A 19,994-nucleotide genomic window follows, 5' to 3' on the forward strand; every position below is an offset into this window, starting at 1 on the left:
TGCGTTGGTGGAAAAGGCTGCAAGGGAGAATGGTCTTAGTGGAGTCAAGATCGGTAGGGGTGCTCCGGTGATTACACACCTATTATTTGCGGATGATTCCCTCCTATTTTTCCATGCTACAAATCAGCAGACATTGTTAGTGAAAGGGGTGTTGAACACATTTGCGACGGCGACTGGACAACTCATAAACCCGTCGAAGTGTTCCATTCTTTTCTCAAGCCAGTGTCGTCCAGATATTATTCAGGAGGTTAAACACACGCTGGATATCACCCTAGAAGCGTTCGAACCCAAGTACTTGGGCTTGCCGGTTCCGGAGGGGACGATGCATAAAGGGAAATTTGAGACTCTCCAAGAGCGTTTGAGGAAAGTTCTTGTGGATTGGAGTGAACAGTACATGTCGTCGGGGAACAAGGAGATTCTTATTAAGTCAGTGGCACAGGCCATACCAGCATATGTAATGAGTGTCTTCAAACTCCCGGCTTCTATTTGTGATGATCTTACAAGGATGATACGTCAGTATTGGTGGGGGTAGAGAACGGCAAGAAGAAGATGGCATGGATGAGCTGGGATAGGCTGCGTCTGCCTAAACCCATGGGGGCATGGGGTTTAGGGATATGAGGGCGTTTAACCAAGCGCTACTAGCTAAGCAAGCCTGGAGGCTCCTGGATAGACCAGATAGCCTATGTGCGCGGTTGATGAAGGCAAAATACTATCCTTCTGGTCAGTTTTTGGATACGGTGTTCCCGGGCTCTGGTTCTGAGGTATGGAAAGGTATTCTACATGGCCTTGCGTTGGTCAAGAAAGGCGTCATTTGGCGGGTCGATAAAGGCATGATGATCCGCACCTGGCGCGACCCTTGGCTGCCCCGACCGTTTTCCTTCCGTCCGATAACTCCTAAGGGAAACTGTCGTTTTAACAGAGTCTCTGACTTTTTGGATGATAATGGTGCATGGAATCAGACTCGGCTGAGGGAGTTCTTTTGGAAAATGGATGTTGATCACATCCTGAGAATCAGAACTTCGCCTCGCCAACGTGAGGACTTTTTGGCCTGGTTCCCGGAAAAGAGTGGGGGGTTTACGGTGAGGAGTGCATACAAGCTGGCTACATATGATCACAATGTTATTACAGCAAATGGTGCCTCGAGTACTGCCCCAGATGGGAACCGGTCAGGATGGAACTACATCTGGAAGTCTAGGGTTCCTCAGAAAATGAAGATCAACGCATGGAGATGTGTGACGGGGACTTTGGCAACGCAGAGTTGCAAGGCATACAGACATCTGACGACACGATCAACCTGTCAGATTTGTGGGGTGGAGGAGGAGGACTCATTTCATGCCTTGGTGACTTGCTCACATGCACGTTTGCTCTGGATTAACATGCCTGCCGCTGGCCACTCCCGGAGGATGATTTCTTAATCCATGATGGGAGAGAATGGTTAACTACTTTACTGGCGAAGTGTTCGACTGATGTCCAGGACATGCTACTTATGTTTATTTGGCGGATTTGGCAGCTACGTAACGACCCGATCCATGGGAAGGAGATCCCTCCTATTCCACCCACCGTCAAATTCCTTGACAGTTACTACAAGTCCATTAAGCTGACTGCATGCTACACTACGGAGGAGATCATTAAAGGAAAAATGTCAACCGGGAAGATGCCGATACCAGACCAAAAGGGCAGAGTCATATCGTCTCCATGGCCGGTGCCTTAGCCAGGTAGGGTGGCTCTATCAGTTGATGGCTCGTTCCTGAAGGAGGATGGATTTACTGCTGTTGGTATGGTGCTTAGAAATGACAAAGGAGATGTCCTAATGGCTGCCTACCGTTTCATCTTCTATTGCAATGACCCGCTGGAAGCAGAACTACATGCGATCATGCAATGTTTGGCCTTAGCACTACAACACTCTGACTTGCCGGTGGTGGTTCAGACGGACTCGTCTGAAGTTTTGTCTAGCTTGACAAATGATGCACTTATTCGTTCGGCGTATGGACAGGTCGTCATGGAGATCAAAGCACTTCTTGGTACTAGGGAGTTTTTTCCTCAAAAGATTACTAGACTTCAAAATAGAGTTGCCGATCGGTTGGCTAAGTATAGCCGCACCGAGCATGCCACGGCTGTCTGGCTGCGCTCGGTTCCACCTTGTATTGAGGACTTGTGGCCTCTCGACTGTAACTCTATAACTCTTTAATAAACTCCCTTTACCCTCACAAAAAAAATGAGGTTAGCTATGATACTAAACACTACGGATGTACTCCCTCCGTTCCTAAATATTTGTCTTTCTAGACATTTCAAATGACTACTACATACGGATGTATGTAGACATATTTTAGAGTGTAAATTCACTCATTTTGCTTCGTATGTAGTCACTTGTTGAAATGACTAGAAAGACAAGTATCTAGGAACGGAGGGAGTAGTATCATATACTCCCTCCATTCCACAATGTAGTGCTTCCTCTATCTCCGTGCTTCAACTTTGACCGTAAATTTAACTACCAAGACCGATTGCGGCGGGAGCAAAAATTATATTAGTGGATTCGTATTCGAAAGAAGTTTTCAATTATATAATTTTTTCTCCCGCCGCAGTTGGTCTTGTTGGTTAAATTTATGGTCAAAGTTAGACCTCGAGAAGCGTGAGCGCACTATATTTTGGAATGGAGGGAGTACTAGTATCGCCGTTACCATCAGCCTAAGGGCATGTACAATGGTTGAGAAGACAGTCTTATCTTAAGTCTTGCATGTAAATTAGAGATGATAAAAAAAATGTCTACAATGAGTTATATCTTAGCCTTATCTTCAATAACTAGCAATTCCTTAAAATATGGTGAGACAAATTGTGCTAAAAGATCATCTCTTATCTTATCTTAAATAAGAGAAGACAAACCTTTTCTTATGAGTTCTTTTTTCTCCACCTCATCATTTATCCTATGTGGCACTCCTAAGATAGCACCATTGTATATACCCAAAGGCCCTTCCGCGAGGGCCCACCCTTGTCATCAACGCCACATTTTGTCGCTTCAAACCGTCAACAGTTGTTTTATTAAACAAAACGAGATCGAAATGCCACGTCTGCAGTTCTTTTTTCCTTTCTTTCTCCCCACGCCTCGCTCTCGATCTCCTCTCCTCCCCTCCCCTCGCGGCCCCGCCTCGTCTTCCTCTCGCTTTGCCCGCTCGGAGCTAGACTCGATCGCATCGCGTCACATCCGAGGGAGGCAAAACCCTAGGCAGATCCCTCCCAAGCCTACCGCGACCTTCCGCCCCCGGAGGAGATGCAGGGCGGCAACCACATGCTCCTCGAGGAGCCCGTCCGCCTCGCCTCCGTCCTCGCCCCCGCCAAGCCTGTAAGCGCCTCTCACCTCCACCATTTCTCCCCTCCTCCCTCTACCGATCTCGAACTCTGCGTATCCGTGGTGCTTGTGGGTGGATTCGGGCTTCTTCCTCTGGATGTGGTTCACCATGTACAGTATGTGTGTGTGTGTTTGGTTGTCTCGATCCGATTTGGTGTGCAGAGAGGCCGGGGCGAACGGGCGTGGCGGAAATACCGGTGATCCGTTTCGTCAGAATGTGAATGACCCGTGTCTCCAACGGGAGCGATCGTGCGGGATTGGGGATTTGTTTTGTTTTTTTACTGTTGCGTGCGACCAAAATGTGCCGTTATGATTTTGTGAAGGTCGTCTGATTTTCTAATTGCAAATTGAATCCTCTATTGGCAAGTGGGAGGCAACGAAATGGAGACAGTTTTGGTTTCATTTTCAGGACGCTGGATGGCGACCCTTATACATTGCCTGTGCTCTTTTGCAGAAAGTTTTCCCATCCCTCACTAAGATTGTTGGGACGCTTGGGCCCAACTCGCACTCAGTCGAAGTGATTGAAGAATGCCTCACTGCTGGGATGTCAGGTTTAACGACAGTTTTCTTTTAAACAGCTGGATTTATTGCAATGGGCCAGTCATGATTTTTCTGCTTTTGTTCTGATGATAATAATTATCATCATGATCTGTGTTTGTTTTCATTTTTGCAGTTGCGCGGTTTGATTTCTCTTGGAAGGATGCTACTTATCATCAGGAGACCCTCGACAATCTGAGGAAAGCGGCACAGAATGTGAAGAAGTTATGTCCTGTAAGTTGATTTAATGAATTATCTGTAAATGTTGATATGTATCTTTTGATACGCAAGTTATTCTTGGAGATTGAGAACTGGGAAATAAAAACTGTCGCAACCTTCAGTTATTTGCTTCCTCATGAAGGAAAAAAGAAAAGAAAGTATCCTTTGTGATCAGTTGATCACCTGCGTTACTGTATGATAGTAGAGCAACTGAGCAAGTATTCTAAAATAGGTATACTAGGTCCTATACCATACCATTATACTCATATATAAGGTACGCTCACAGGTTTACTACGCGTGCGTTAGGGTGATAAAATTTGTTAGTGCACACAAGGGAGAAATAGGCAGTGCAGCAGTGCTGTGCGCACAGGAGGGCGGGGCGGGGGGGGGGGGGGGGGGGGGGGGGGGGGGGGGGGGGGGCAGATTCGGTGGTTCATGGATTGAATTTGGATCTGTAGTCTGAATCTTGTTGATTATTCACGTCACTTACCGGTCTGTAGTCTGAGCAGTAGCCAGTGATATAGTTTTGACAATATGGGTTACATATTTATCAATGTAGACATACAAGTCCAGAGTTTAAAATGAAAAGCCGGTTACAAGGTCGAGTTCTTTATAATTGCTATAAGGTGATGGGCCAGTCGAGTAACAGTTACCTAGTGAATACCTATGTATGAATCATGCTTCACACTTTTATTGATTTTGTAGGACTTATTGTGGTTTGTTTGTTTTGATTCACTTATGCCGTAATAGTGTTTCTGATGATAGTAACAATGCTCCGCTTTAAAACGGTGTCGTTGACTAAGGTTACTGCATCCAGATTCCATAACATTGTTTTATGACCTGTTGCTCTTCCATCACCCTGGTTGGCGCTGGGTCTGCAACAATGTTTTCCTAATAAGAGACAGTGCGGCTCATGAATGTGTTTTTATTTGTTTCAATTATGTTTTTAGCAGTAAGCATTGAACATTTGGGGAATGTTTTAGTAATGGGCATGTGCGCATATGTTAATTCTTTCTACATGCACATCACGTTTTCTATCGGTACGTGCGGTCACCTCATCATTATGTTGGTTTGTGTGGTAACTTTTATCGTCCAGTCTGTACTTTAATTTTCCATGCTTAGTTATTTCATGATGCTGCATATGTAAACTTTGCAGACTTTTTTTCTAACATATGGACCATATTCTAAATCTGCATCTTCCCAAGTTCCACATTTCAGCTCCGTGTGCATATTTGCTTTGTTATATGAAAAGCCTTCACTTACAAAAAATGGTTTATTGGGGAAATGCTAAACCTAGCTAGCTTTTTCACCTTGAGATATATACTGTTAAATATATGCATTCAGATATGTATGGTATTTGGAGATGCCTTTATATTTTGGTACTTCCTCATTGGTCAAATATATTCCTTCAGTTAACTTTAAATGTATCTTCAGTACCTGTGACTTGAGACAGCAACCGTCTGTTCGCATATTGCCATTGTTCAATATTTTGTCATAGTTAAAATTTAGAAATTCATTTATGTTCATACCATTTCAGTATCTTATTTTGGCTTGTCTTGTACATTGTCTTTATAAGCTTCTATGGTGATGCTCTTAAGATTGATGCTAAGAGTCATATGATGTCAGCATCTAATTTCATCTGAATATTCATAGATAATGCTGGATACAGTGGGTCCAGAAATTCAGGTTCACAATTCAACTGGTGGAGCAATCGAGTTGATAGGGGGGAATCATGTCACAATAACACCAGATCTTTCTAAAGCTCCTTCGGCTGATATCCTACCAATTAAATTTGGCGATCTTGCAAAAGTAAGTGAATAATAAAAATAATAATTAGGATATGAAGTATTATAATGCATTATTTGAATCATGTTTATCTCTATGCATTTATAGGTCGCTAGGTTCCTTTTTGCTCTGTGCAACCACCACTTACATGTTGGCATTAAAGTAAAATTAATAGATTTTACGCAACAAACAAAATCTATTTGACTTCTCTATTGTGCTGGGGAAACTACTTGGTTGTAATTTTTTTGCTATTTCTGAAGTTCACAATTTGGAATATTGCATATTTAACTTTGTTTTCATTCCTTGAGTTCAGGTTGTGAAGAAGGGTGATACTCTTTTCATTGGTCAATATCTTTTCACAGGAAGTGAAACAACATCTCTATGGCTTGAAGTACGTAAATTCTTAGATTCTACTCATATATGTGACATTTTCCAATATTGACATGTCCTTATATACTATAATCTACAGGTTACGGAGACTTCTGGTGCAGAAGTGATTTGTTATGTGAAGAACACAGCTACACTGTCGGGGCCCATTTTCACTCTACATGTTTCACAAGTACATATCAGTATGCCCACTTTGAGTGAATATGATAAACAGGTAATGTGCACTACTTTTGAGTTTCTGTACAACACTACTCAGATATACACTCTCATAAATCTATCGCAATGTTTTCCTGTACAAAAAATTTCGACTAGCTACTTTTTGTAGTAATATAAGGTCCCCAACTATGTTTTTTGTTTGTTTTTATCTGTTAAAGTTTTTTTCTTACCAACATTTAATGGTATAAAGCTATGACTTGTTCAGTGGAAGAGACCACTCACGAGTCACGCATTACAAGTTAAAACGCTGCACAAACCAAACAATCTGTTCTGATCCCATGTTGGATAAAATCGTAAATACAATGGCAACTTGCTTCTTTCTGGCTATTGTTGATCTTTACTTGCGGTTGAGGATTTGTTAAATAACGTTCTTTAGAAGTTCAACTTGCTTCCTCTTTTGTCTCTTTTACTTGCCGTCCTTGAATGTGTGCAATCAGCCCTCTAAAACTTTGACAACCAATGTCTACACAAATATTTAAACACATCACAAAAACTCAATGCCATCATTTTTTAATCATATTTTGATAAAATAGAACAAGTGTTAAAAGGTACTCCCGCTGTTCACTATTATAAGATATTCTAACTTTGTTCTAAATCGGATGTATGTAGACATGTTTAAGTGTGTTTGTTAACTCATTTCAATCCGTATGTAGTCCATATTAAAATATCCAAAACATCTTATAATTGTGAACGGAGGGAGTATCTATTAGTCTGTTGGATGCTCTGTCCAAGTCCAAAACAAGTAAAAGAAAATAGAGGAAATAGTTTATTTCAAGATTGCTTGCACGTAAAATACATATTTGTCGATGCTGTTTTATAAATTCACATCTTCCCGGTCATCCTAAGCACCTTTTTTTCCTACAATAGGTCATATCAACATGGGGGCTGCAAAACAGTGTTGACATTATATCGCTTTCCCATACCCGCTCTTCTGAGGATGTCAGGGAGGTGAGTTTTCTTTTCTGAATCATCCACTCTTGCACCTGAATCATACATATAGTTATTCACACACCTGCTTCTTGATTTCCTTTCCATGGTTTTTGTAATACCTTGTTTAGAGGCTTTTCATGCTCTTATGTGCACTCAACAGCAATTAGATTCTTAGAAGCTTAGTGATGCAAATTGCCAGTCAATTGAGTAGATGGGATTTCATGAATGAGCTCTTGTATGTATCTACAGTTTAGACTTCAAATATGAATCAATTGCCAGTCAATTGAATAGAAGCTTAGTTAGCTGGGGGAACACTGCTGATCCTCAAATATATTTTTTGTGCAGCTTAGAGCCTTTTTAAAATCTCATGATCTTCAAGACACACAGATATATGCGAAGGTTGAAAATGCTGAGGTAACTATTGTTTTTATGATGGTACTGTTCTGTTTGTTTCACTGTTATATTATGATTAATTTCATCGTGCAGTATTTTCTTTCTTTCTAGGGTTTGGAACATTTTGATGAAATTCTCCAAGAGGCAGATGGTATCATCATATCGCGAGGAGACCTGGGAATTGACCTCCCACCAGAGAGGGTAAATTTTGGTCTTCCTCAAAATACCCAAATTTTGCACCTTGTAAACCCTAAGTGTTCTCAGCTATGTGTCTAATCATTTCCACTCACGGTGGTGTGTTGCCTTGAAATGATAGTACTAGTTATCATTTTTGACACTATGACGCTATTACATTTTGGGACGGAGGGAGTAGTACAGAAATGTCTGTACAAGAATATCTTTGTTCTTATGGTGCAAAAGTTACCATTTATGTTCTTATCAGTTTAAAGTTAAAACTAACTCATCTAGCTGTTTTAGGCAGCAGATACTTTAATATCAGTGGATTCCTTAATTGTTGCTTCATTTCATAACCTACAGTTTTGGCTCTTCAGGTGTTCATGTCCCAAAAGACTGGTATTCATAAATGCAACATGGCCGGCAAACCTGTGATCATTACTAGGGTTGTGGACAGCATGATTGACAATCTGCGCCCTACTCGCGCAGAAGCTACTGATGTTGCAAATGCTGTCCTAGATGGTCTGTAAACCTGCACTGTTCTTAGAACTAGTCATATTTGTAGGTACTTATTTCGTATACTGCTCTCATTGCAGGAACTGATGGCATTTTGCTCGGTGCGGAGACACTTCGAGGGCAGTATCCTGTTGATGCTGTGCGTACTGTGGGCAGAATATGTGCAGAAGTACGTTCCTACCTCATTCAATAATAACTTGTGAAATAATATTTTCTCAAATAAAGTACTCTCTAATTAATTGATGCAACTTTAGTACAACTTTGACTGCGTCAATTATTTTGGATCGGTGGGAGTAATAATAATTGTAAACTCATCTAAATTGACTGGCTGATCAATGATACCATTCTTCTAGGCTGAGACCGTGTATAACCAGTCACTTCACTTCAAGAAAGTAGTGAGGCATGTAGGTGAACCAATGGCCCATGAAGAATCTGTGGCATCATCAGCGGTAAATACATCTAAATCATTAAGCAGGACATATTCTATTGTTATAGAACATTAATAGCAATCTTTTGTGTACATATAGGTTCGTTCTGCAATGAAAGTAAAAGCTGCTGCAATTGTTGTGTTCACCTTCTCGGGGAGAGCTGCTAGGTGCTCTATACTACACAAGATCAGCACTTGATTAGACATGTTTCTGTCATGCAAATATGCTATCATCTTTACTTGATGCATCGTCTTCTGCAGGTTAATTGCTAAATACAGGGCCCCAATGCCAGTTTTAGCAGTTGTGTTCCCACGCGAGGGCTCTGATCCATCGAAGTGGCGTTCTTATGGCACGACACAGGTAAGTAACAGGCGTATCTATCTGTATGTGTTTTTCTTTAAAGGGATCCGTAAACTTACACTTACTGACTGTTACAGGCGAGGCAATGTTTTTCTGTGAGAGGTGTCTACCCTTTGATGGGGAGTACTGACGAGGTATGTATGCACTTCTTACTTGGTGATACCAGAGCAAGTTCTGTTATTTCCAATGTTAAGCATATATGGTGGCTCAGGATGCTTTTTGTCTACGGAGCAACTATCTGAGAGTTGCATTGAACTTTCTTATTACAGCTATTAACTTTCTGAGTCCAAGCTTAATATTTTTTATCTCTTAACAGGCTGAAACTGGTGGGCTCACCAAGGAAGAATACGGGATAAAACTTGCACTGAACTATGGCCGGTCAGTCGGCATAATAAAGCCATACGACAGGGTGATTATTTTTGAAAAGATCGGTGATTCTTCTGTTGTCAAGATCATCGAGTGCGACGATTCTGAAAGATGAATGACCCTTCTCAGGCAACAGTTTCAACTATATGCCTGAGATTGCCTCCTCTTTTTGTTCTCCATTCACTTTGACCAGAGATAAAAGAGTAGTATAGCACGACAAGGTTGCCCTGTTTAGCACCTTGGTATTTTAGATTTACATACTTGTTGCCCTAATAAAGTGAAGAGAGCTTCTCATTCACTCAAACATCCAAGTTTTAGACAAAATTATAGGATTGTTGAGATAATACCTATGAGTGATTCCTAGCTTGTATTTCATGTTACATCATACGCTATATGACATATTATCTGCTATTACCTTTGCATATACTATACCATTCGTGTCTGTAGTCCAGTACTGCCATACAGCATCTTTCTGTTCTATCAGTATTGCTCCTTGAAGAAGAGGGCGTAGATGATGCAGCAGATGCTGAAGATGATGATGCCGATGTCGAACGCGAGGGCTGTCATGGCCTGGTCGCTGAGCTCCATGTTCTTCCCGCCAAGGCGATCCACTGTGTCGGGCACGGGCTCGTAGTTCTGGAGGTCGAGCTCGTAGGGGTCCTCGAGGCGGGACCTGAGCTGCTGCAGCCGGCGGCTCTCGGCCTCCTGCGCCAGCGTCCAGTCGTAGAAGCGGCGGCTCTCCTCCTTGCTCAGCACCTTGTACACCTCCCGGAGCCGGATGAACTTCTCCGACGCCGACTTGAGCGGCAGCCTCGTCGTGTCCGGGTGGTACTCCTTGGACAGCCGCCGGTACGCCGCCTTGATCTCCTCCAAGTCCGCGCCAGGCGATATTCCTAGGAACCTGGTTATGCCAGAGAAAATCTGGTGCTGTCAGTTTCAGGCAGATGGACAAGAGACGCAGGGTGAATTCTGTTGGTCTGAGCTCAACTGGTAGTGTGACTCGGACGGGTTGTTGATGAGGTCGGCGAATCGTCGCCCCATCGGCTCGTCCTTGCGGCCGTCGCCTTCCTTCTTCGCCTTTCCTCCCACCCACCCTTCGTCCGGGTCGGACCAGTGTATCCTCGTGTCCACCGTCTTCTTCATCCCGGGCCCTGCCGTCGACGCCGCGGCTGTAGCCTCTGGGGATGGTTCGGCGTCCGCCGTGCTTGCCGCGACGACGAACCTTGCGCGACGTCGGCTCCGTTCGTCGTGCCGATGGAGGAAGGCCGTCAAGGGGCTAGACGACGCTGTGGATGCCGCCATGAGGCGGCAGCCGTGCAGTACTTCCGAGGAATGAGCACAGGTAGAGGTTACGGAGGAGTTTTGAGGTGCGGTTGTGTTCATGCCAGTTGCGGTGGGGAGCGGATGAGGGCACCACATCGCATTCGCAATGGTTCAGATACGACGGGCTTCGGGTGTCCTGCGCCACATATTGACACTGTTTTTTCCCCGGTAACGAGAACCAGAGGGAAGAAGAAACCAGAGAAATAAACCATGGCCTTGTGAAAATGTTAATTTGTTTCAGTTTGATACGGACCAGATGATCATTGTGAGGCGCTCGTTATTTCTCTACTTATAAATCCGCAAAAAACTAATATAAATCCATGTTGTTTTATTTGGGGATAGGGATGAACCGGCCTTCCCACGAACGAGCAAAGCTACCCTGACCGTGCAATATGGCAGCCGTAAATTGTTATCGTGTGGCCAAAATAACCTCCATTTCTCACCGCCACAAACGCTCGTGTTAGCTCGTCGTCCAAGAAATGGCAATGAAGCTTCGCGTATGTGTTCTGTGGGTAATGTAGACTTCCAGAGGTGGTATTTTTCGTTCTGATAAAAACATGGACACAGGTAAAAGAAAGGATACTCAAAAAGGAAAAACATGGGGACAAAGTGAAAACAAAAAATATGGAGATGCGAGAACCAGAGGGAAGAAGAAACCAGAGAAATAAACCATGGCCTTGTGAAAATGTTAATTTGTTTCAGTTTGATACGGACCAGATGATCATTGTGAGGCGCTCGTTATTTCTCTATTTATAAATCCGCAAAAAACTAATATAAATCCACGTTGTTTTATTTGGGGATAGGGATGAACCGGCCTTCCCACGAACGAGCAAAGCTACCCTGACCGTGCAATATGGCAGCCGTAAATTGTTATCGTGTGGCCAAAATAACCTCCATTTCTCACCGCCACAAACGCTCGTGTTAGCTCGTCGTCCAAGAAATGGCAATGAAGCTTCGCGTATGTGTTCTGTGGGTAATGTAGACTTCCAGAGGTGGTATTTTTCGTTCTGATAAAAACATGGACACAGGTAAAAGAAAGGATACTCAAAAAGGAAAAACATGGGGACAAAGTGAAAACAAAAAATATGGAGATGCGGGGGATCGAAACCCGTGCCTCTCGCATGCAAAGCGAGCGCTCTACCATTTGAGTTACATCCCCTTTGTGTTGTGATTTCTTTGTTCATTCTGATATTGTTTTCTTCTCATAAACGCTGTAATGCCCCCACGCTACTACTGTATGTGCTGCATTACTAAAAATAAATGGAAAACGTTTAGAATCTACCGGATGATAACAGGGAAAGATAAACCAGGCGCATTGATCGACACGTTCCCAGCTGCAGCCTTTCACGTCGTCTCTCCTCCGCCCGTTATTCCCCGTCTCTGTTCGTAGAGAGGCTTCCATGGCGACGCAAAACACGACAAGTTCATGGAAGCGAACCAGAAGGCGACGGCGCCAACCACCCTGCTGCATCGCGCGGCATAATGAAGGACGGTGGAGCCACACTGCAACTCCATGGAGACGACACACACGCATGGGGGAGGCGGTCGCTCGTCGGCAGTGATGCAACGCTCTACGACGACCGTTGGTTCGGCGACGCAGCAACTCATCCACGCACAACTCTGCGGTGCAACCTCGAGGCAACGCTGCTGGTGCTTCAAGTCCCCGGCGGCGGAGCTGCAATGGAGCGCATGCATCGCAGCATCCGCCATGGACGCCGGCGGTGCATCTCAGCTTCCGTCGTTGTCACCACGCGCTGCGTCGCAGCATCCGCCATGGCCGCCGGTGCTACATCTTAGCTTCTATCATCGTCACCATGCGCTGCGTCGGAGCTACCGACATGGCCGCCATGCTGCGTCACAGCACCCGTCGCTGCCTATGGAGCTTCACAGAGAGGGGTGGGGGACGCCGGTGTTCCAGTGAAGCTCTGTCGAGGCTGTACAATGGTGCACCGGAGCGTCGTCGGCGCTGCGATGGTGACCGCGGCGAGCGGCTGACGGGGGCAATGCAACTCCGGCGATGTTGCCTTGAAGCTGCACCAGAGCAACGCCGGTCCGTCTGAAGCATAGCTGGCGCTGCAATGTAGCCTCGCCGGAGTTGCAATGGAGCTTCGCTGGCTGCATTGGAGCTTCACCGGAGCTGCAATGGAGCTTCGCCGCGTCGCGCTGTGCTGCCATGGAGCTTCGTCGCTGGCCGTCGGCGCTGCCATGGAGTGCCGCATTGTAGCTTGTCGGAGAGAGAGCCCTTGCTACAAGTAGCCTGCTGCGAACTGGTCGCTCGTGGAGCATCGGTGGCAGCAGCAGGGAAGTGTTGCGATGCAGTTTGCCGTCAGAGTCGCCGGAGAGAGTGTTGATGCTACAGTCAACGCCGTCCCCGCAGATGCCGGTGCGGAAGGGAAGAGTCAGAGGCGCTGCTATTTTGTGGCATTAATTGGTGGTCAGGGTGCTGCTGTGCTACAATGGGGAGCTTGGACGTGAGAAAGGACGAGATGCTGTAGGGGAGATCGGACGGTTACGAATCTGAAAATGGACGGCATGCTAGGCGGATGATTTTTTTTTAAAGAAATCATCCGGTAGATTTGTAGCAGCCACCAAAATAAATTCTTTGGTCTCATCCGGGTATTCTAAAATTACTCCTTTTCTATATTTCTATATCTATACTACTATTAAAAGACCAAACATGACTTTCCCTACATCCACATCAGAAAGTGCACACGGGATAACCCCCCACGTCCGATCAGACCCACTTGGTATCATCCAACTGTCCACGTTAGATCAACCATACTACAATCAGATCGACAGTTCACAACAAATGTTCTGCCGACAGACTCCCCCGTTCAGGATGCTACACACCTCCACGATCTACGCCGCCACCACGCCATGAACCCCCGTGATCAACGTTGGTGTCTGCGACGTCCTCGACCTGGCGGACATCCTCGACCCGCCTTGCTGCCCTACCTCTCCTCGCCCCATCGCCGTCGCGGCGCCGCCTTAGCCCCTGGTGGCCGCGATGTCCTCCACCCCGGTGCACGTCCTTCCTCAACCCGCCTTGCTGCCCTACCTCTCCTCGTCCCGCCGTCGTCTCCACACCGCCGTCGCCCCTGGTGGCCACGACCTCCTCCACCCGGCGTGCTGCCCTACCTCCGGTGTCATCACCCCGTGTGGCCTGCAGCATCTGAGGACATATGACTACTTTCTGATCTGCCAGCGCACATGTTACATCATTTGAATTAGCAAGTATAGATGATCAGTCAGAAGACAAAAGGAAATTGCTCTTTTAATCTGACAGTCTGTAATTTGTACTATGAAATTTGATACTTACAGTACATCATGATCTGCATGACAAACTGAGTTGACAATATGGCATCCTCTAAGCATAGTGGGGCACATACTCCCTTTCAGGACCTGACGAACAACGGGAATTCAGGTAAATACATCTATCACGTACTCTTACCTACTTCAATCTTGTAAATCCAGAATATGTCGTTGCCTCATAGGTCAAAAAACAGATCCAAAAGAACTAAAGAGACAGAGATAAAGGGAGAGGTAAACAGGGATGCAATACTAAAAAATTAAGACAGGAGGCAAGGGATCTAAGAAAGCCACGTCTGCTATTCTAAATGGAACCAACACTCCATCTAAGCCGCCCATGGCCATGTCGCCTGGTTATTCCATTTTCTATGTTCTTTATCATACATTTCATGAATCACAAGTAAAGTCATGTTCTTTTGGACAGGTTTTGACACTGTGGACATGCCCAGTGCGCAGTCTACTGTCACCCAGCAACGACACACCCCAGCTGCGGAAGGTCATGTGTTCTCTTGTCAAACATAATACCTTAGTTTGTGTGTCAACAACCGACATTGTACATACAATTATGATGCAGGCATACCTCTTGATATGATAATGAGTGATCAGACTCCACTTCATGCTCCAAATTCATTAACACCGGATAGTGCCGGTTCTAACAAGGAAAATGTTCATAATATCGACTTTGACATTGAGTCCTCCCAACCGACTGTGTTACGACCGCCACTTCAAGCCTACAGATGCAGCAGTTCATATGGTACTCAATTGTGGCTCATATTAACTATCATACATAATTTACACTTACACCGTACATCTGATTGACAAAACACTGTTGCTCATGTTGTCTTGTACCTAATTAACACTTATTATACAAAAGCAAAACAAGCACTCAAGAGGCAGAGGGAAAGTGCCCGGTATGAGCAACATAAACAAGGTATATTACAAAGACTACGTGACAAACGGCGTCGAGCCAAATCTACAGTAGTCCTTACAACTGGAGAACAAAAACAATCTGACACAGGTGATGCCAGCTGCATGAAACACTGCATATCCAATCTTTGACTTCCTGACTGACAGTCACTCAATTTCTACAGCTGATGAAGATTGTGATTGGCTACGGAGCATCTACAAGTAAGGTCAGGTGGAAGTGTGTTCTTAGAGAATGCATGCATCTATAAGATGATAAAGATCGATTGCTATCCATCCTCAGATGACACGAATGCCACACCAGAATGGGTATTAAACAGAGGCAAAGAGTATTTGGAAAATGATATGGTAAGTCTTAGTTTTCTACATATTTCTATGAATTACAGCGAGAACGACCGATTCGTCCACATAGGAGTACAACTAAAATAATCATTTTATTCAGATATTCATTCCAATAAATACGGACGACATTCACTGGTACCTATGTGTTATAAATGCCAGAAAACTATGTGTTCAAGTGCTCGACTCGCTAGGCCCATCAATGAACTGCAAAGACCTCACTAATACGGTTAGTAGTTAGTCCTACTGCCCCATCTTTTCATATGTAGTTTTTCTTCTTCTTTATTTCTCACTTGTGATGCTTATACTTTTTCATTTGTTGGTACAACAGCTAGAGGGACTGGATGATTTATTCAAATATGCATCCGAGCACATGGAATTAAAATTCGATAAGTGGACTGATCTAAATGTTACAACATGAGAAAGAGAAGAATATATTAAGAGCAGTCTTCAGACAGATGGGTACGCCTCCTAATATAACTCAGAGCTTTTACCTTATTGGATGCCAATGCAATTGACACAACATCTCTCATGTGATCTGGCCTAAATAATGGAGCTCAAGGCGATACATTTCATTGGGCTGCATATAGTAGTATAGAAAATGTGTTACAATTTCTGGATTTGAACAACGAATATGTTACTACACACATGGAAAGAATCAGATAGATAGCATACCGGAATGTGTTTCACTAACAATCTTCCACTACTCTATATATCATCCATGCCAACATAGAGAAAGAGAAACATCTCACAAATAAATGACAATGTGGCGAAGGCGCCTGTTGTGCATACAATGGCATAAGCATCGGCAATGTTTAGATGTCAAATGATGGTGTCACATGTATTTCTGATACAAATAGTGTAGATACCAACTTAGTTGTGACCCTGGAACTCTCTGTTACTTAGTGCCAGTAATAATGCGACATTACAACATGAGAATACCACACTAATCAAGCAACAGCCACAAAAAGCAACAACTCAACATCAATCATAGATAGCTGATAGTGACAAATTAAGCCACCCAGAATTCAAATCCACAAATCAATCAGCTTTGTCACAACATGGTTGCCTCAAAAATGTCATCAGACTAAATCCCCACTGATAACCATAGGTGCATTAACAACATCTAAACAAACGCATACCTTCAGCAACCGAGCATGCACGCGAGCTGCGAACTCCTTCCCGGAGCAACTGTGTGAGCCAAACACGGGGGGCGATGATTACAGCGGGCACGTCAACGCACTGGATCTCCGTCCAATTCGAGATGCATCCTCCCGCATCGTGTCCAGCAGCTCGCATCTCGATCTGCTCTGGGGCAGTAGGATGGCGGCAGCAGAGTCGATGTAGGGAAGATTTGCGGGGTTGGCGGCGAGGCAAGGCCGCGGTGGTGACAGGAGCTGGCGGAGTTAGGCCGTCGTGGGGATAAGGGCCGGCGGGGCGAGGCCGTCGTGGGGATAGGACGAGAAGGGGCGAGGCCGTGGTCGTGGTGTGGGTTGGGGGGTAGGGGGGCGCCGGGCGACGTTGTGGCGGGAGAGACGGCGGCGTGCAGCAGAGTAGGCGGCTGGCGGAGAAAGCAAAATGGTGGGTGCCTGTGTCTATCACCGCACACACACCGCTGGAGAAATCAAGTGCTAGGTGTTTCAGATCGGGATACATCCATTTTGCAAAAGAAAAAAAAATGGGGATACATCCTGTTGTGAGAAAGGGACTAATGTGAATCAACCGCTGCCCGTTCTTTTATTTTACTTTTCACCCGCTGCTCCTTATTAGTGTTCTTCTGGGTTTTTTTTTTGCAATTCGACCTCTGGCTGCTTTTGTGTGGCCTGATTACGTCACCCACATTAAACATATCATCGACCAAATGAATTATTGGGCGTGCCTATTTTGTTTTATTTTTCATATGGTTTCTTCTCAAAAGAAATATGCATTCACGTACAACGCACGAGTGAAATCTGAATAAAATTTTATATGTACCCATTTGGTGAAGTAATAATTATATGGGTTCCTCTCAAATAAATTATGCGTTCACAAATTCATTTTTTATTGATAGCTTTTTTTGTCCATTTGATTTAAATAAAATAATATGCATTCATAAATTCAATTATTTTTATTGATAGCCCTTTAGGTCATTTGATTTATATTAGCGGCAAACGTTATTCAATTCTTTTTTTATTGAGCGTCTCCGGTATGACTATGTGGTTCAGTCATCATCATGTTATAATATTAATATTTTTCTAATATTCTTGTTATTAAGCATATCAAAATTTCTTTATCATCTAGGTCATCTTGTGGTCTCTGCATGTTAAATTACATGGAGTACCTCATAGGAGATAGTTTGTCCGACACTCCCGAACAGGTATATGTTGCATGGTATCATGATACTAATTATTTTGTGTTGTATCATTATTTGAAAACTAAGTCTTATTATTACTACTTCACTTTAGGTTCATATGACAGATTTTAGAACAAAATTAGTTGTGATTTTAGTCAACTCAGAATTCAATGATGACGATATAAGAAACCAAGACTTGGATGGTGATGAAACCAACACGGATCCCCCGATTGTATGATTGTCGAAAGACCTCCTAACAAACCCAAAGCATCCAACTCCTCGTCACAAGTTGAGCTCATGTCGCAATCATTTATCCTTTCGCCGTTTGTCACTCCAACAAACAACGGCTTAATAGATGAATTTTGCTTGATAATGTTGCTTAGTTGTTATTTTTACATATTTTGTAATAATTAACAATTACGATATATTTATGTGATCGTTAATTTTATGTGAAGACATGTGTATTGGTCGTGTGTTACATGCGTGAGTTTTTACGTATTTTAGTTTTGGAATTTTGGGATCACAACATTTCAACAATGGAAGTCTTTCACCGGTCAAACAAGACCTATGACTTGATCTAAAATAAATTACTATATAGAAATCATTGGGCGCGACACGCATTTAAATGTTCAGGTAAAAACACAAGACATAGTTAATGTTTTTATTGTAGTTTATTAGATACGTGTGTTATGCGTGCACGCTTACTAATAAGGACCAAGGTAATGAAAAAAGAAGAAGAAATAGTGCGACTTAGCCACATCAAATTACGAAGCAAATTTGTGAATGATTAACCTGGAAGCCTTTTTATAGGTCGATGGGGACGAGAGGAGTATTAGCGCGGCAGCAAAATCGGCTGACACGATAGTCGCCCACTCACCTTGCCATGGATGTGCTGCAAACTAAATTCACTTTCATGGGAGAACATAATTTTACTGAAGCATTTTGGCGGTCTTGGTGATTTACGGGCATTCAACCAAGCATTGCGGGCAAGACAAGACTGCAGGCTTATTCAATGAGAGTTCATGTGCTAGTGTTCTGAAGGCCAACCATTTTCCAAATGGTATATACTCTGGCCACGGCTTAATTTCCGGATGTTGTCTTCGCTGTCGCAGCAGGGTGTGGAGCATGGCTTAGCTCTATTAAAACATGTTATGATTTGGCGGATCTGATCAGGTTTCAAAAGTACAAAATTTGGCATGATAACCAGATGATGGATTGGTGAAAGTGTCAGATTTGAGGTTGCGTTCATGTCTTCACTGGGTAAGGCAGTTGAATACATAGGTGGGATCGGTGATGATTGGTTTATTCGGAGCATTTTTCTCCCACATGATGTTGGAGCTGTATTAAGGAATATACTACTCTCTCCGTTTCTAAATACTTGTCTTTCTAGGCATTTTAACAAATGACTATATACGGAGCAAAATGAGTGAATCTACACTCTAAAATATGTCTACATACATTCGTATGTAGTAGTCATTTAAAATGTCTAGAAAAACAAATATTTAGGAACGAAGTGAGTACTTGGCATCCGGAGAAAACAGGGAATGTGTGATCACATCAAACTTGTGAAGCAAGGCGAAAGGAGTCTATTTTCAGGAAAAAAGGCGTAAGATTTGGAATTTTATTTGGCAGGTGCTAGCCCTTCAAAAGGTTTGTCTTTGGGTGGAATCTAGCAGAGGTTGCGGTCGGAACACAAAACAATATATTGAAGAGGAAAATGGATCACACACCAGATTTTGCTCTGTGTGGAAGGGAACTTGTAGATGGGCATCATGTACTAGTAATAATGTACTGTGCAAAATCTGTGGCGCTTCATCATCACAACTAAGCAGTGGGTGCTCCCATCGAAAGAGAGACTCATGAAGACCCGGGCAGACTGGTAGTTGGTGCTGGGGTGTCGTGCAAGTGTACAATGTTAGTTGAAGCACAATTTCGGGAAGTATTATCCCCAACTTCTATATCGCTCCAAGGAAGAGCTTACACGATTCCCGCAAAAAAAGAAGAGCTTAAACGAGTGTGTATGTGAGCGCTTCAATCACACTATGTCACTAGGCTCCCATGAGTTGAATAGTTGACCATCTGCAAGACTTCTCAATTAGTTATGGAAGTGTTG

General features: G+C 43.8%; 2 protein-coding genes and 1 long non-coding RNA gene across 12 annotated transcripts; 2 read left to right on the forward strand and 1 right to left on the reverse strand.

Annotated features, from left to right (window-relative positions):
* The first annotated feature begins 3,073 nt into the window (after positions 1-3,073).
* On the forward strand, positions 3,074-10,083 carry LOC125550866 (pyruvate kinase 1, cytosolic-like). The gene is made up of 16 exons (XM_048713977.1): positions 3,074-3,337; positions 3,798-3,894; positions 4,017-4,114; positions 5,753-5,908; positions 6,198-6,275; positions 6,354-6,485; positions 7,355-7,435; positions 7,763-7,831; positions 7,922-8,011; positions 8,362-8,506; positions 8,581-8,669; positions 8,854-8,949; positions 9,028-9,095; positions 9,189-9,288; positions 9,366-9,422; positions 9,605-10,083. Exons 1-16 carry the CDS (start codon positions 3,266-3,268, stop codon positions 9,767-9,769), a joined length of 1,593 nt encoding a protein of 530 aa, XP_048569934.1. The 5' UTR covers positions 3,074-3,265; the 3' UTR covers positions 9,770-10,083.
* Positions 9,839-11,048, reverse strand: LOC125550867 (NAD(P)H-quinone oxidoreductase subunit T, chloroplastic). Its single transcript, XM_048713978.1, has 2 exons — positions 10,643-11,048; positions 9,839-10,555 (listed from the first exon to the last, which is right to left on the reverse strand). The coding sequence occupies exons 1-2, from the start codon at positions 11,035-11,037 to the stop codon at positions 10,135-10,137; spliced, it is 816 nt and encodes a 271-aa protein (XP_048569935.1). The 5' UTR covers positions 11,038-11,048; the 3' UTR covers positions 9,839-10,134.
* Positions 11,049-11,191: 143 nt separating this feature from the next.
* Positions 11,192-19,234, forward strand: LOC125550868. 10 transcript variants are annotated; one of them, XR_007301979.1, is made up of 6 exons: positions 11,192-15,040; positions 15,161-15,558; positions 15,653-15,778; positions 15,881-16,011; positions 17,830-17,905; positions 18,692-19,234. It is a non-coding gene; the product is annotated as an uncharacterized LOC125550868 (long non-coding RNA). The 10 variants fall into 10 exon arrangements; XR_007301982.1 differs by having other exon boundaries at positions 11,192-14,401; positions 14,711-14,782; positions 14,861-15,040; positions 15,161-16,011; XR_007301976.1 differs by having other exon boundaries at positions 15,161-15,778.
* Positions 19,235-19,994: the final 760 nt, after the last annotated feature.

Source organism: Triticum urartu, chromosome 4 (genome assembly GCF_003073215.2).
Source record: "Triticum urartu cultivar G1812 chromosome 4, Tu2.1, whole genome shotgun sequence".
NCBI lineage: Eukaryota > Viridiplantae > Streptophyta > Magnoliopsida > Poales > Poaceae > Triticum > Triticum urartu.

Coding starts and splice junctions, on each gene's coding strand:
- LOC125550867 (XM_048713978.1), bottom strand. CDS start 11,037: ATGAACACAACCGCACCTCAAAACTCCTCCGTAACCTCTACCTGTGCT. Junction 10,556..10,642: donor CCGTCCGAGTCACACTACCA/GTTGAGCTCAGA, acceptor TGGCATAACCAG/GTTCCTAGGAATATCGCCTG.
- LOC125550866 (XM_048713977.1), top strand. CDS start 3,266: ATGCAGGGCGGCAACCACATGCTCCTCGAGGAGCCCGTCCGCCTCGCC. Junction 3,895..4,016: donor CCTCACTGCTGGGATGTCAG/GTTTAACGACAG, acceptor TCATTTTTGCAG/TTGCGCGGTTTGATTTCTCT. Junction 8,950..9,027: donor AATCTGTGGCATCATCAGCG/GTAAATACATCT, acceptor GTGTACATATAG/GTTCGTTCTGCAATGAAAGT.